The sequence below is a fragment of the Prunus mume genome, linkage group LG1 (assembly GCF_029339155.1).
Source record: "Prunus mume cultivar Tortuosa linkage group LG1, ASM2933915v1, whole genome shotgun sequence".
NCBI lineage: Eukaryota > Viridiplantae > Streptophyta > Magnoliopsida > Rosales > Rosaceae > Prunus > Prunus mume.
The window spans coordinates 26018252-26034269 of record NC_142698.1 but is presented as its reverse complement, the minus strand read 5'-3'; the positions used below and the strand labels follow the sequence as shown (position 1 = coordinate 26034269).

The 16018-nt window shown below is 35.5% G+C and overlaps 3 protein-coding genes across 4 annotated transcripts; 2 read left to right on the top strand and 1 right to left on the bottom strand.

Annotated features, from left to right (window-relative positions):
* The first annotated feature begins 861 nt into the window (after positions 1 to 861).
* LOC103322909 (putative histone H2B.1) lies at positions 862 to 1737 on the top strand. Its single transcript, XM_089046399.1, has one exon. It carries the CDS (start codon positions 954 to 956, stop codon positions 1398 to 1400), a length of 447 nt encoding a protein of 148 aa, XP_088902525.1. The 5' UTR covers positions 862 to 953; the 3' UTR covers positions 1401 to 1737.
* A 4788-nt stretch (positions 1738 to 6525) lies between these two features.
* On the top strand, positions 6526 to 7590 carry LOC103322921 (small RNA-binding protein 11, chloroplastic). Of its 2 annotated transcripts, none has more exons than XM_089044130.1 (4): positions 6526 to 6732; positions 6822 to 6890; positions 7009 to 7115; positions 7368 to 7590. In XM_089044130.1, exons 1-4 carry the CDS (start codon positions 6696 to 6698, stop codon positions 7458 to 7460), a joined length of 306 nt encoding a protein of 101 aa, XP_088900256.1. In that variant the 5' UTR covers positions 6526 to 6695; the 3' UTR covers positions 7461 to 7590. The 2 variants fall into 2 exon arrangements, with proteins under 2 accessions (XP_088900256.1, XP_008223101.1); XM_008224879.2 differs by having other exon boundaries at positions 6548 to 6732; positions 7389 to 7590.
* Positions 7591 to 9770: 2180 nt separating this feature from the next.
* Positions 9771 to 15722, bottom strand: LOC103322931 (glycine-rich RNA-binding-like protein). Its single transcript, XM_089046408.1, is given in 10 exon segments — positions 9771 to 9938; positions 10599 to 10661; positions 10790 to 10896; positions 11010 to 11078; positions 11361 to 11399; positions 11402 to 11477; positions 13153 to 13214; positions 14074 to 14099; positions 15380 to 15438; positions 15520 to 15722. Coding segments are annotated over 5 exon segments (318 nt in total). The 5' UTR covers positions 11457 to 11477; positions 13153 to 13214; positions 14074 to 14099; positions 15380 to 15438; positions 15520 to 15722; the 3' UTR covers positions 9771 to 9938; positions 10599 to 10613.
* Between the last annotated feature and the right edge of the window lie 296 nt (positions 15723 to 16018).

Here is a 16018-nt window from a genome sequence, read left to right as displayed (position 1 = left end):
GTCAACAATTGTATATTTTTTGGGTGTGTTTATAAATGGGTTTTGAGTGTGTGTAATGATGGATTTTGGGTGTGTTTATAAAGTGTTTTGGGTGTTGGGTTTTTTTATAATTTCAGCTCTCATTTTGGGTGCTTTAGTGAAACTCCCTTTTAAAAATCGTAGTCTAGCCGCACGGCCATACTATTTAAATAAATTATATTTAAAAGGTATAATCGCATGGCTATACGATTTAATTAAAAAAAAAAGGGACCTCCTAGTTGCATTAGTTTGTACTTTATAGATATTAATTTGCTAGTTTCAACGTATCTAAAGTAGATATTAATCGACCAGTATATAATATTTTAATATAATTTTTATAACATATATTATTCTTATTCAATAATATGTTATAATTATTTGTATAATACATGAATTTTGTGTCTTACTGAAAATTTTGTAAATAAAACATTAGAAATGTGTACATACATGTACAATACGACTATTGTACGTTGCTTTTTAAAAAACGTGAGACGTGTATAGAACACAAATATATAATTGAAAAATACATATGTACATATATATATATATATATATATATATATATATATAAGGTCATAGCCGCTCGTCTATACTATTTATTAAAGATAATTTTAATAATACTATTTTTAAACAAAATTAGAAAATAATCTAGTATAGCCGTTCGGCTATACTATTCACTTAAAAATAGCGGAGGCGCACATAAATAGTATCGCCGTGCGGCTATACTATTTTTAAAAAAATTAAAAAACTGAGTATATAATCCAAGTCAGCGATCCGCGTGAAATCCTAATACCCAATACAATCCAACCCTCAGCATATATAAATAGACAGGCCCTCCTCAGTGCTTAGTCATACCAAAAATATCCGAACTCTCAAATCCAGCTCTTGGAATCCCCAAATACCCAACCTCAAACTTTTCCCTCACAACTCTACCAATGGCGCCTAAAGCCGAGAAGAAGCCCGCCGAGAAAAAGCCAGCTGAGGAGAAGAAGTCCACAGTGGCTGAGAAAGCCCCCGCGGAGAAGAAGCCCAAGGCCGGCAAGAAGCTTCCGAAGGAAGCCGGAGCCGCCGCTGGAGATAAGAAGAAGAAGAGATCGAAGAAGAGCGTCGAGACCTACAAGATCTACATCTTCAAGGTGTTGAAGCAGGTCCACCCTGATATCGGAATCTCCAGCAAGGCCATGGGCATCATGAACAGCTTCATCAACGACATCTTCGAGAAGCTCGCTCAGGAGTCTTCGAAGCTTGCGAGGTACAACAAGAAACCGACGATTACTTCTCGGGAGATTCAGACTGCTGTGAGGCTTGTGCTTCCCGGTGAGCTCGCCAAGCACGCCGTTTCTGAAGGGACTAAGGCGGTGACCAAGTTTACAAGCTCTTGAAGGGCCTGTGGATCTGGTTGGCTACTCTTTAATTAGGGTTAGGGTTTTAATTAGTAAATGTGTATTTTTCTTTCTTTGCTTTATTTTGATGTGGATTTGGATCAGCTTGATCTGATTATATAGGTTTTTTTTTAAAATTGGGAAGCCTGATTTCACCGTACGGTGTTTGATACAATGCCACACTGAAACTTGAATGTGATTTGTGACCCAATTGGTTTTGGTGCTCCTATTGCTTCATTTTTGTAAAAGGTTGGGTTTCTGTGATGTTGTGTTTTTAGTGCTTATTTTGTACAATGACATTTGTTCTTCGTTTTATATTGATTTTGGTTCTCAGTAATGTCTTTGAAGTTTGCTATGTTCCAGTAGGGTTTATTTTGATGGCAACGAACAGAGTCAACAAGCAGAGCCAGTAAAAGAATCAGCACCAGCATAAGTTCATATTATTACGACTTACATGTTCGAAATGCATTATCAATGTAAAATGTCTAAGCTCTAATGCAAAGTTAGGTTGGAAGTTTATCAGATTGATGAATCGCATACACCGAAACACACACCCGAGTGAGAGAGTTCAACAAAACATAAAGATCCATTCATCCATAAATCTCCTATTCTTTCTCCCTCTCCACCTTCTCTGCTCATGAAGGCCCTGGCTTCTTAGTTTGGGCGAGAATTATTTTGAAGAGCCATTTAAAAATTGGCTTCAATGAAGGAACATATGAAAATGCAAAAGAAAACACTTTCTACAATAACACTCGGAACAGTTTTCTCATAAATACCCAACTTGGGGAAGAAAGATTGCAACTTTTTAAGCTGGGCTGATAAGTTTTGTTTGTTAATGACTTTAAAATTTTACAAATTTATAAATAAACCCAATCCTAGACATGTATTTATAAAAAAACCCAAACACTATTTAAACATAGAAACACACCCAAAATCAACCTCAAAGTCAACTTTTTGGGTGTGTTTATAAATGGGTTTTGAGTGTGTGTAATGATGAGTTTTGGGTATGTTTATAAAGTATTTTGGGTGTTGGGTTTTTTTATAATTTCAACCTCCATTTTGGGTGTTTTAGTGAAACTCCCTTAAAATTTTTGAGTCAGGCTGGTAGTTAACAATTATTTAATATCATAACACTTACTAATCACTTGATTTTGTATCCAGTGTGCATGTTGAAGTCATTAAGGCCTTGTTTGGTGGGCTGGACTGGATTGGATATTTTCAATTAAAATGGACATGGGTCCTAGCCTTTGTTTGGTGAGTTAAAATGCGTCTTGGACTGAAAATAGCTGAATAGTCACTCATTTGAGTAGGATTGGAGAAGGCCATGGTATGAAACAGATTTCATGGATCAACTCTTTCACCATCATATTATCCTTTCAATTAGCTACAACCATGTGCTCAATTGTTTCTTCATCCCTCTTATTTGATGAACTCTAAATGAGCTGTTTGGGGCTTGCGGGGAGAAGAACTTATATGTAATGTGGATGGCACTGTGACGGTATCCCAAGCCTAATAAGTCTTTTACAAAAATAAATAAATATAACTTTATTAATAAGAAGTTATTGGCCCTTTTATGTCTTATGATATTATTTTGGGTGACACTATTGAAGCCCTAATGAAACATTCGTGTCATTCTCTTCAAATTTTTTAATTAATTTTATGTGCTTTAAGTTCTAACATTCCTAATAAATATATTCAAAATCTATCAAAAAATCCTAGGACTTCGATGTTACCTTCGTCTATGAACCTCTAAAATCTAATTTGGATTTATTAAAAATTCAAAGTACTTCCTCCGACCCAAATTTGTTACACACTAACTTGAAGAACATTAAGCTTGCTCACTACAACTCTACTTCCAAACATAAGATTAAGCTGTGAGTTTCAGTTTGTGGACTGATATTGTGAATCTCTACTTTTACTTCAGCTATTTCAAGCATAACTTCATCATCTTTCTAAATTCTTCACCCTTCAAATTAAATGAAATGATAATTGGGGAAGAAGAATCAACAACAACAACACAAGTTCAGAAAATTTGGCCTCTTGTGAAATAGGAGGTGCTGCAGTAACTGTTCTTTAAGCATTTGGGGAGTACAACTCTTCCTCCAGTTGTTTCCTTCCACTTTCTCTAATTCTCAATTTCCATACTTTTATATGATTGCATATTATGAGGGTAAAGAAAAAGGAATTATTTATCTCTAGCGACTATAATTAATTACATTAATTATTGCAATGGCATAAAAGAAACTACAATTATCGCTAATTTAAATTTAATTTCCTCCAAAATCTCACATACTAAATACACCTATTCTCATTTTTTTGAAAAGGCATAACTAAAACCTCCATATTTTTTTTATAGCAGGAACCATGACAATTTATGTGAAATATGCATACAAAACTTCCTCAACATGTAATAACAATTTTGAGTATGAAAATGGCGTGAAGATTTTTTTCTTCTTTGGTCAAAGCATAAACTCATAAGGCCGAAAAGGCCAGGAGTTGGAAGGAGCAGCCCAACAAACAACAGCAAGTCCAGTCCAACCGAAACACAGACCTGAAAGCTAGCCCAAGCATAAGGGCTTTGATGTACGTTACTCAGCGATGAGTATATTAATAGTTTTTAGACAAATTACTTCCGGGATACAACAAAGACTGACATTTTAGCTTACTGAAATGATCTTAGGACTTCTGAAAGGAAGCTGTATGATATGTTAGGGAAAGAAAGATAATATTTAGAATGACTACTGTAATTGATCTATGGCTCCCACGTTGTAGATATTATACATAGAAGCATCGATCTGATATCATTGAAGACGTGCCAAGCATATGCATGCATCCTTTTGGTATATAATAGTTAATTCCAAAGGATACAACTTATGAATTCAAATGATTTCTCCAAAAGATGCAATTGTAATAACTCATCGCACATCATTCTGATATATATTTGAAATCAATAACAAGCAGATATTCAGTCAACTATTTAGAATTCGAAGAATTAAGTTTAATTTCCTCTAAAATCTCACATACAAGTTCGGGTTTATGGAATTGTTAGATGGCAAGTAACTATAATTATTGATGAATTAAGTTTAATTTCCTCTAAAATCTCACATACAACTTACACACAAACATTATTCACCGTGCACCTATTCTCATTTTTCATGGCCTAACTAAGGCCTCCATTCTTTTATAGCCAGAAGCAAGACATTTTTTGTGAAATATGCGTACAAAACGTCCTCAAGATGAATTAGAATATTGAGCGTAAATGGCGTGAACTTTTGTCCACCCTGGTTAGCCACACTTCCTAAACCAAAAAACAAAGTCATTTTCCCCACCCCGCGGTTAGCCACACTTGGTAACTAACTCTAAACTGATTTGGGACTGGTAACTACATTGGAGTGAGTCATCAAACAGCTCCTGGTAACTACAACACTTTAATTGCCAAAACTGAAACTGCATTTCAAGGAACAAGAAAAATAAATTGAGGATGCTGTTGAAGGAGAGGCCATTCGGTGGCTTGATGAGAAGCAACTTGAAGGAGTTCAAAGAACTCTGCATCAATCTCTTAGTCCTAAGAAGATTAGTGACACCATTTGAGTTTAACAAGGAATGCTTAACAATTCTAGTTCTTGAATTAGGTATGACACAGATTGTTTAAGACCCCTCAAATATTTATGAATATATCTTACATCAACCTCATATTCATTAAAAAAATAATGAAGAGACCAAAAATTAATGATAATAAAAGTAAAAAAAATTTGGAAGAAAACATTTCATTTGAAAACGACGGCGTCCGCTGCCCTTCCTCCGCTTTGGTTTCCAAGGAACACCATAACCACTAGATATTTTCACATAATATGGAAATAAATCTAGTTTGGTAAATAAATAAAAAACGAAAAATAAATCTAGAGAAAAAAGGAACAAGATTGAAAATAAAATAAAATTGAAGAGTTAATACATGCCTCTTAATCAATAGTACTATTATGCCAAACCGCATTTAACTTTGAATTTAACTAAGTTACTTCGAAGGAACTCAAACTGTGAGATGGTACAAATGGGTGGCGGAGGCATTGGAACTATCATTGTCGCACCGAATGTCAAATTAGAAAGCCATCGCAACCAATGACAAACCATGAATCGGTGGACCAAACAAAGGAGGCACATGAAATACCGCAGTCGCACCTAATTTGAATCGGTCACTCAAACGGAGGAGGAGACACATGTGTTATGAAATATTTCAGAAAAAACACATGATCTCTTTCTTTTTTTTCAAGTCAAACTTTATTTTCATTCTGTTCAGGTACAATTGTATTTTCTAAATACTTGATTGACAAGGTCAAAGAAAAATTTTCATAATGAATTTAGTTTCCTCCAATACCTCAATTAAATATATGCTACTGAATAATTTTGCTCTATAATCTCGCTTACACTCCTATGCTTATTTTCTATGGCAGAAGTAGACCTCGGTTTTTATAGCAACCACCGAGATAGTTTTTGTGATATGCATACAAAGCTTCCTCAAGATGGATTAGTGTGCAGGGAACAAAAATGGCGTGAATCTTGCATGACATATAGTTGTAGTTGTTTGACTGCATATCTAAAATAAAGGTTGTTCTAATCCAATCCCAATAGATGTTCTCTTAATTAAGTGAGTAGATGGTTTGTATGCATGCTTAGATGGTAGCGATTGCAAATGTATTTTAACCAAAATCTTAATTAAAATGCACATTCTGATACTATTTTCGCTTAGTTGAATTGAATTTAGCGTCTCAATATGTCATGCATGTATGTTTTTTTTGTTTATACATTATAACTTCATTGAAAATAAAATGATAGACAAAATGGGGACAGAAGATTTGAACTCGTTAAGAAACAAAGTAAAATTTCTTTTATTGTTGTGCAAATATGGAAATTGTTTTGAGCTCCTCACTCAAAATTTGGACCTCTTAAAGGAAAATTAAAAGATAAAATTGAACCCAAACAAAGACATTTCTACAATTTTATTTTTTTTGCATATATACGGATAAAACAATACAAAAATTTGGGCCTCGTAAGAAAGAGCCCAGAAATGAACTCCAAACTTACATGGACCTGGCAACTCCATTGAATCCCCTCGAACTCGAAGCTCCTATTTTAAACCACCCAGCAGCCTTCAAACCAAAGCCGAACAAAGCCCCAACAGATACTAAAAGCGGAGGACCCTAAATACCGATTTTAGCCTATAAATGTTAAAAGGTGCTGCTTCACATTTCAGGCTCAAAGAAAAAGCAGAGATGTCTCTGATTTGAGTTTGACACAGAGATGGCCAAAAGATTGAGCTCGCAGCTCTTCGTCAACAGTATTCTCTATTTCCCTTTCTTTCTCTCAAATTCATCTTTAGGGTTTTTGGTTAAAACCCTTATTTTGATTCTTGGATTTGTTGCTTAGGATTATCATCGTTCACTAATAATGAACAGCTCAAGAGACTGTTTTCCCCCTTTGGAGATGTTACAGAAGGTCTTTCTACTTTTCTTTTTATTTTTCTCCGATTATTTATTTATTTTTCTTCTGTAATTTGTGGAAATTACTGACTGGTTTTAACCTTTGTGATGATTTTGTTTTACTGTATGTTTAGCTAGAATGGTTGTGGACCGTATAACTCAAAGACCCAAAGGATTCGGTTTTGTCACTTACAAGTCAGATGTTGGGGCACAAAAAGCTTTGAAGGCCATGAATGGCAGGGTAATTTCCTTCTTCCCTATGGTTAAAATTAAACCCCAATCCATGAAATTTATTTATTCAGATTGCAATGGTAAATTGACCCATATTATAATTGTTTTTGTGCCAAATTGCAGATCATATAACCCTTATACTTGTGCATTCTTAATCTTTTATGTACTGAATATGTGTTTTTGGTTGATCAAATTTTCTAGTCTTTGTTTTTGTTTGTCATATGTAGTGAATCGCCTTGAGTCTTGTTTTTCTCTTTTGAAGTTTTTGTTAAAATTTGTCCAGATGGTTGATGGGAGGCTGATTTTTGTTGAAGTTGCCCAGAATCAAAAACAGGAAGATTATACCAAATCTTGATAATGAGCTAGTTTTTTTCTCTATGTTGTTCAAGATGGGTTGATGCCACATCACATGCTTTGTAACTTTCAATGTTAACTTTCACGTGATTGAATCAAATGAAATTAAATGGTTTGAGATTGAACACAAATCAGATTACTATTGTATGCTCATCGTTTGTTTGGATCCCAATAGATAGCCTCTCGGTTACTCTTGTGTGTTTTGGTACTTCAAGTTTTAGAAAGAAGGATTAGACTCCCAACTTCTCCTTCGCTAAAAGATAGTTTTTCATAAGCAAAGTCATCGTCATATCCAACATTCCAGCTCAAATCTTAAAATAAAAACCAGAGTACACCACTGAAGATTTCATTGTACAAAGTTTTCAGTTTGTATAATTTGAATTAGCCATCCCATTTTCAAGAAAATGAGATTTATTCAACGTTCCTTTCATATTATAGCGAGAATTTCTTACCATAATTTATTCAAGACAAAACTATAACTGCATCAAAGTATATTGACTTTAATATCACTAACTATTGATTTATTTGTATAATCTTTTCCTAAAAGATATTATTCATGCGTATCTAACACTTAGTCGTGTCATGAGATATAATAAGGTCTTACTTCTATATCTAGTTAGTCTTCTGTTTTTAAGAAAGTGAGCTTTCATTCAAGTATGGCCGCTACACGACCAAGAGGGGATATAGGGAAGAGTCCACACAAAACTAAACATTGCTTTGGGGAGATTGAAGGCCATCCTTATCCAAAATGAAGTTTATTTTCTTTTTGTGACTGCCCATACTTATGAGGAAGCTTTATTCATGAGTATCTAATGCTTAGTTCACCAAACCGAAATTCGAAGCTTACCATCAAATTTACCAACCTCCACTTAGGTAAGCTGTTCTATATTAATTTTAGTTGCCTCCAAAATCTCACAAACAACTTACAAGCTAAAATCTGCATACATTGTATCCTCTCTTTTTTTTATTTTATTGCGGAACTAAGACCTTCATGGTTTTTATAGCAAGAATCAACACAGTTTGTGTGATATATATTCCATTGAGGGATTTTTCTCAAATAATTTTATTTTAGAGACACCATTTATGGTACCCTACTTTTTTTTTTTTCAATAATCTAAACCGTCTATTTTTCAAGTCTTCATTCATCCTTGCAAAAAATCATACAAATTGAAAATCAATAAGACATCTAATTGCAAGCAACAAAATAGATTAACATGGCACTTCAAGAAAAGACGAAAATAACAATAATTTAATTGAGTGATCATGGTTTCAGATTCAAGTGATTTTTTACAGAGATGATCGGAATATCTAAAAATTAAATGGTTTGGATAATTGAAAAACAATGTGTAGTAGGCCCTTCAAGAATGGGGTGGAGGTCTTAGGTCTTGGCTCCTTTCCTTATTTTTGTCAAGACAACCGTGGCAAACATTCAAACTCAATCAAGTCTTTAAATGAAAAGTACACAACTCAAGTGTTCAATTCAGCTCATTTAACTAACCATACGACGGGAATATTTTCATTTGTTTATGATAAGCGATAGAATATTATTGATGTGAAAAAGCTAATATAAGAAGTCTGAACTCGTATCAAAGGCAAAGAAAATTCCTTGATGACGAATTACAATCCTCATACAGTATATCAGAAATAAAATCAGGAGGTTACTGGTGCAAAATGCGCTATACGATGAGCCACACCATTGGCAGTACGACAAATATGGGTAAAACCTTTCCCAGTGACTTGTGTCAGCAAGCTCTTGGTATCCTCCACCACTGGTCCAATGACGTACCTATCTATGGAGTTACTTCAAAGTGCTGTAACGATCTGGAGAGCATCCCTTTCAAAGACAACATTTTGAAAACCCTTTTCCATTGCCAATACTGTACCTGTTCTTGCAGTCAAAGCCTCCACTTGTTGTGCAGAGAATACATTAACCAATTTAACTGTACAATTCACCACAAATTTGCCGGTGGAGTTTCTCACAACCACGTCGACGCCACCCTCTGTGGTCCCTGGCTTCCAAGCACCATCCACATTTATTTTGAGAGTGTTAGCATGTAGTGTCTGCCACTTTTCTTTTGCTTGACCCTGCCCACTGTGAGACCCCAAGCATTCATTTACCCGCAGAAATTCCTGTAGCCTCAGAGATGCATTCAAGCTGACTTGTTCAGGCCTAATCTTCTTAGCATTCCATGGATTGCTTCCCAAATTGCCCAATCCACCATAAGAAAATTAGACGGGAATATAAATTTGGGGAAGAATGACCCTTGATGAACTGGGAAGACAGATTTGTCATAATAAAGTTGATCAAATCTCTTCAAACATATTCATTTCATTGAAGACAAGAAGAAAATTTATATCACAAATTTTACAAAATTGCCACAAGGCGAAAATAAAATAAAATAGAATCAGTGTGCAACTCAGATCTGGACTTGCTGGTTAATATCACCTACCACAACATGCCCCCTCCAATCCACTGTACCTGCCAAAGAAAGCAACAAGACTTGAGATAGTGGGTACCTATACGTTCAAGACAAATATGTCATGGGAGCAAATGGAAGAAAGTTTGTGCTATGCTCCCAACCACCATCCATACACACCCATAGAACATGTATGGTCAAATTATGCAATTTATAGGATATATATATATATATATATATATATCTACAGACATGAGACGATTATGAACTATCCTCCTATAAGTCGTCATTCTAACAGCAGCAACTAAATAGTCAAACTAAAGCAATCTTCTGATATGGACAAAACGTTTTTTTTTTTCTAAATGAAAACCCTTACCGAACTGTTGAATTGCCCTGGTTTCCGCAACACAAAAAAGGGCAACTTTTCATACATGAAAAATTGGATAACGTTTATAACTTTACATAAGGCATAACAAGCTGATGATAGGAAAAAAACGAATACACAGCCTCTGACACATAAAAGGAATTCCAACCAACAAAGATTAGATGGTATAGAGATAGCTTCATTAAGGAGCTCCACGCAAAGAAATGTTGGCCAAAGCATAGAGTAGATTCACCAAGCACTTAAGTTAGAACTCAATCCTAATGCTATTTGCTTTATCTCAAAGAGAGAGAGGAAAAAAAAACAATAGCAAAGCTTTTAGTTACAAACTAAATTTTACCTGAGATCAATGTCATTACCCCTTGTGTGCAAATTCCAAGCGGATTCGTCTGCCATCTAGCAACTGAAAAGAATCACAAACATTAACCAACGATCTTTCTTTGCATTCCAGAGGAGGCAGGTAGGTACTTAACAGGGTGATTTCAACACATATAAATTACAAAGAAATTAATCATGAACAATAAAAACTACCTGACCATCCATTTCTTTGAGAGCAGTGCTGGCTTCAATTCCAGAAGTAAACTTCACAAATCCATACCCTTTCGATTTCCCACTCACATGATCACATATAACTTTCACTGTTAAATAGGACAACATTATCCCCTCAAGTAAGTAAATGATCTTCAAAGAACAAAGAACCCAAAAAAAAAACCTAAAAAGTTAATAACAGCCTCAATCACAGTAACATTACCTTCAATTATTTCACCATGTTTCCCAAAAGCTTCCTTAAGAACAGGTTCATTTGTATCATAGGAAAGCCCTGTATATTGCATCCAACTTAGGTTATAACAAAAAAATCATATCCAAAGCAACATACCATGAAAAAGAAATATTTTTCAGAGTTTTACTACTTTAACAGCAACCACTTATGTTCTATCTTTTATCAACAATTTCATTGTTATATCTTTTATGAACAATTCTAACGAAACCCCTGATAATGATAAATTTGGCTATTTGATACATAGAAACAAGATTTTAACCACGAAATTAACTTAATATAATATGAACTGAAAAAAAAGAAAACCGATGAAGTTTAAAAAACCTCCAACGAACAAATTGGATGAAGAATGGCGTGCCCAGAAACTCTGCCCAAGGCAGACGTGCGCAGAATCCCAAATCCGCCATTTGAGCCTCTCATTTCTCCTTATCGTGCGCCGGTCTACAAGGAAGAAGATGGGCCGAAACGGCGTCGTCATAAGTTGACTGACCGTACAGCTGTTGTGGTGTAAGTAAAATTTATGTATTCTAAATTTGGCGGTGAAGCAAACTTCTACCTTCACTACAACTATCATTTCATGATTTATTGGACATCACAGTTTCATTTTCTCCTGTTGTATGCTTGTATACAACATCATACTTTGATTATTCATATGAATTGTAGTTATTTTTATTGGATGACTCTCTGTGGATTAGTTCTAAGAACACTAGAAGTTGTGCATGTGAGATAGCCCATTTTCTCTTCTTTATGCCTCGCTTCCTTCCCTAGCAGCAGAAGTTTTAAGTCATACTTTGAGTAATAATTTAAGTTTCATGATTATTTGTATTTTGGTTAATTCTATTTATCTAATCTGACTGTTGTGCTTTTTGGTGGACAGAATTGATTTTGGGATCATAGGAAACGATGGTTTTCTTTCTTTTCTATATTAATCATAATTTGTAGTTTCTTTCTTTATTATCTAATTTCATATGAAACTACTGGAATTGTATGTGTATATGTAATGGAAGTTTATTTGTTTTTATTTGGATTTTCTTTTGAACTCGGCAAATATGCAAATTGTGATTGAGATTACTCTCACAATTTGCTACGGACCGTAATTATTAATTTCTGTATTTTGAGATGTGTGGTGGATGATGATTTGTTATGGTTTTATGGTTTTTTTAAGTATTTGAATGATGAAAACTTTAGATATGCAGAGTTGGAGAAACTGGAAAAACTGTACAGTTTTTGTCAAAACTTGAATTGTTGAAATATGTCCAAAAAAACAGAATGGGCCTGGAAAATATAAACAAAAAAAAGCCTTCAATTGTTGCTTTTGTTGGGCCTCGGCAAATACCCGAACCGAACCAACCCGGCCCGCCTAACTCGGGTTTCGACCTAACTCGAAAATGGGCCTAAAAGAGAGGTCCACTGTTTAGCATTTGGGCCTACCGACAAGGCCCGGTTTGGCGTGCGGTTTGGGCCCATAAGCCCGACCCGACCCGTGAACGACCCTACATTTTACTTACACCACAACCGCTATACGGTCAGTCAACTTATGACGACGCCATTTCCGTCCATCTTCTTCCTTATAGACCGGCGCACGATAAGGGAAATGAGAGGCTCAAATGGCGATTTGGAATTCTGCGACGTCTACCTTAGGCAGGAGTTTCTGGGCACGCCATTCTTCATCCAATTTGTTCGTTGGAGGTTTTTTAAACTTCATCTGTTTTCTTTTTTTTCAGTTCATATTATATTAAGTTAATTTCGTGGTTATGTTTCTATGTATCAAATAGCCAAATTTATCATTAGCAGGGGTTTCATTAGAATTGTTCATAAAAGATATAACAATGAAATTGTTGATAAAAGATAGAACAGAAGTGGTTGCTGTTCAAGTAGTAAAAACTCTGAAAAATATTTCTTTTTAATGGTATATTGCTTTGGATATGATTTTGTTATAACCTAAGTTGGATGCAATATAAATATATAAATATGCTGATAATTAATAAATGACCATTTAAGAACGCCTATGATAAAAGCATCTCATACATATCATGCAGAGACAAAAGGTTTAACATAACATATTCCAAATCTCTTGTTTAACACGCGAGAGAGAGAGAGAGAGAGAGATCTATACCTGCCGCCTGGTGTAGATAGAAACTTCTTGATGAGGATCGACAAATGAAAAGTACTCTAATCCTGATACAAGCGAACAAGCAATAAATTGAAAGCGCAAGTAGAAACTACATGCATATAACATTAGTAGGGAAAACAATTTCCCACACTCAGTAACCAGATGATGCAAGCGAAAAAGCAAATATTTCACTCACCAGTGAGCAATAACAAATGCTACTACAAGTAACAGACCAGGACACTCAACAAAAGACCAAGATCCAGTGTGCTGAAATGACAAACATAAGCGTTTAGCCAAGCAACTAAGTCATTATTAACAATAGGCCTGGGCACGGTTGGGTCGGTTCAAATTTTGGCTGACCCACGGCCAAACCGTGAGGAGCTCGATTCTCGGATCGGGTCGGTCAGAGCAAAACCCGAAAATGGGCCAAACCGCAAATGGGCCTCGGTTCTCGGAGTCGGTTCTCTATTTTATCGGTTTGGGCTTGAGACCAATTTTACCATTTTTTAAAAGCCTAAATCAGATTCACTTCCAGCCCAAATCCTTTTTTTGTTGTCCAATTGTCAAATCTAATAAGCTCTTATGAACAAGCCCAAATCACTTTGAACTTTGCCTTTTTTACAGATTTTTCCATCTATAACCTGTTTTTTTAAAGTTTCTAAACTGAGTCTTAATCAAAAGCATCATCCAACTATCAAATTAGTTGGTTCTTACATCCCATGACAAAAAATACAAGCAAAGCACCAAATTATATTTTACATCCCATGACAAAAAATATAAGTAAAGCAGCAAATTATATTTTACATCCCATGACAAAAAATATAAGTAAAGCAGCAAATTATATTTTACAACCCATGACAAAAAATACAAATAAAGGAGCTGCAGGTTTGAACAAATGATACTAATGGCATATTAATCACTTACCAAACAGATTCACATGTATAAGGGAGCTGCAAAAAAATACACTTGTATCAGTTAAAAATCACTCACCAGATCATAATCCAACTCGATGGTTAATTTCACCCAAAAAAGAAAGTGTTCGCAGTTTCTGTCTCAAATCATTTAAACAGATCAAAACACGTTATAGCACAAATCAGTTATCATTCAAAACATCTTATGACTGTTAGGACATAACAACAAATAAGCAGAGAGTTTACTTTGTTACTTTATTGTAGCAACAAAAATCACAGGAATTAAAAACTAAGCCAAACCCATCTCAATTCAAAAGCACCAAATTATATTTTACAACCCATGAAAAAAAATACAAGTAAAACACCTAATTACAACCCACCGAAACAGCAGCAAGTCTATCTATAACCACACAAAAATGTCAGAACCAATATCTCATTAACATCAAACATATTTCAGAACCAATATATCATGAACATCAAGCAAGCAAATTTTCAGAACTCACCACCGCTAGCCTCCATTGCAATAAAGAGGGTATTGTGGTTACAGTTGGTGAGTGCAAGGAGCAAGCCTCCATTGCAATGGAATTCAAGTGCTCAGTTCAGTGGTCACCAAAAGTCTAGAGCTTTAAACAATTGGAGACAAATAAACGGTTTTATTATCTTCTGATTTTTTTTTTTCTGTTTCTTTGTTAAATAAATTTTTTTCACAACAAAAGGTGCGGTAAGACAAAAAAAATTGAACCAAGCCGGTATTGAAAACAAGAAAAAAAAAGTGTCTCCAGAAACGGTTAGATAGAAGTTAATGAGTAAAAACCTGAGAAAGTGTTCATAAGCAGTACCAAAACCCAGACGACCAACAAAATTGCAAAAGCTAAAGAGAGACAACAATATGAACTATAAAGCAAGCAAAACACATCACTCAAACTCATCACCAGAAACAGCACCAGAACCCAGAACTCATCACTCAAACTAAAGTAAGATGAAGCAAGCAAAACCCAGAACTCATCTACCCTTGTTACAGCAGTTGATTATATTCCCCACAAATCCTGTATATAACCCCTACACAAATAGCCAAACCCCAAATTGCGTCTTCTCTTTCTTTCTAATCTTATATCCAACGTGAATGCCATTTAATAGACAGTACAGAGCAGTATCTAGAGCTTCACCTAATTCCCAAAAGCAAACAACCGAAGAAACTAGGAAAATTCAATAAAAGATGAACCTTTACAACAGCCTTAGCAAATCAAGGAAAAAAACAGAAGAAAGAAGATAATATTAGAAACAGACAGCTAGAGAGAGAGAGAGAGAAGAGATGATACCTGCCAAACGAGAGATAGAGATCGATGAAGGAGCAACGCCGATGCTGTCGCCGAAAGATCTGAGGTCGGGAGAGACAAGATCTGAGGTTGGGAGAGAGAGGCGCCGCTTAGGTCAAAAACAGAAGAAAGAAAAATTATACCTGCTAGACAAGAGAGAGAGAGAGAGATCGACGAAGGAGCGACGCCGGTGCTGTCGCCGAAAGATCCAAGGTCTGGAGAGACGAACTCGGGACAGAGAGGCGCCGCTTAGGGTTTTGATTGTGAAGAAGAAAGAAGAAGACACGAAAAGAGAAGAGAAGACTGGCTGAGTGAGAGAGAATCGCGTGTGAGGAGAGGGAGGGTTAGGGAAAAAAACAGCTGAGGATACGCTGCAAGCAAGTTCACTGAACCTTTTATTTTGGCCAATCAAACGACGCCAGGTGTAATAAATATATATAATTAAATATTTACCGGTTCAGTTCAGGTTCATCGGTTCTGAAAATTTTTGACCCAAGAACTGAACCGTTGACTTTCGGTTCGGTTCAGGTTCATGGTTGACTTTTTCGGTTTGGTCAAAAAACTCTCTTTTTCGGTTCGGTTTGGGTTGGTTCGGTCGATTTGATCGGTTTATCGGTTTTTATGCCCACCCCTAATTAACAA

Coding starts and splice junctions, on each gene's coding strand:
- LOC103322909 (XM_089046399.1), top strand. CDS start 954: ATGGCGCCTAAAGCCGAGAAGAAGCCCGCCGAGAAAAAGCCAGCTGAG.
- LOC103322921 (XM_089044130.1), top strand. CDS start 6,696: ATGGCCAAAAGATTGAGCTCGCAGCTCTTCGTCAACA. Junction 6,733..6,821: donor CTCGCAGCTCTTCGTCAACA/GTATTCTCTATT, acceptor TTTGTTGCTTAG/GATTATCATCGTTCACTAAT. Junction 6,891..7,008: donor CTTTGGAGATGTTACAGAAG/GTCTTTCTACTT, acceptor CTGTATGTTTAG/CTAGAATGGTTGTGGACCGT.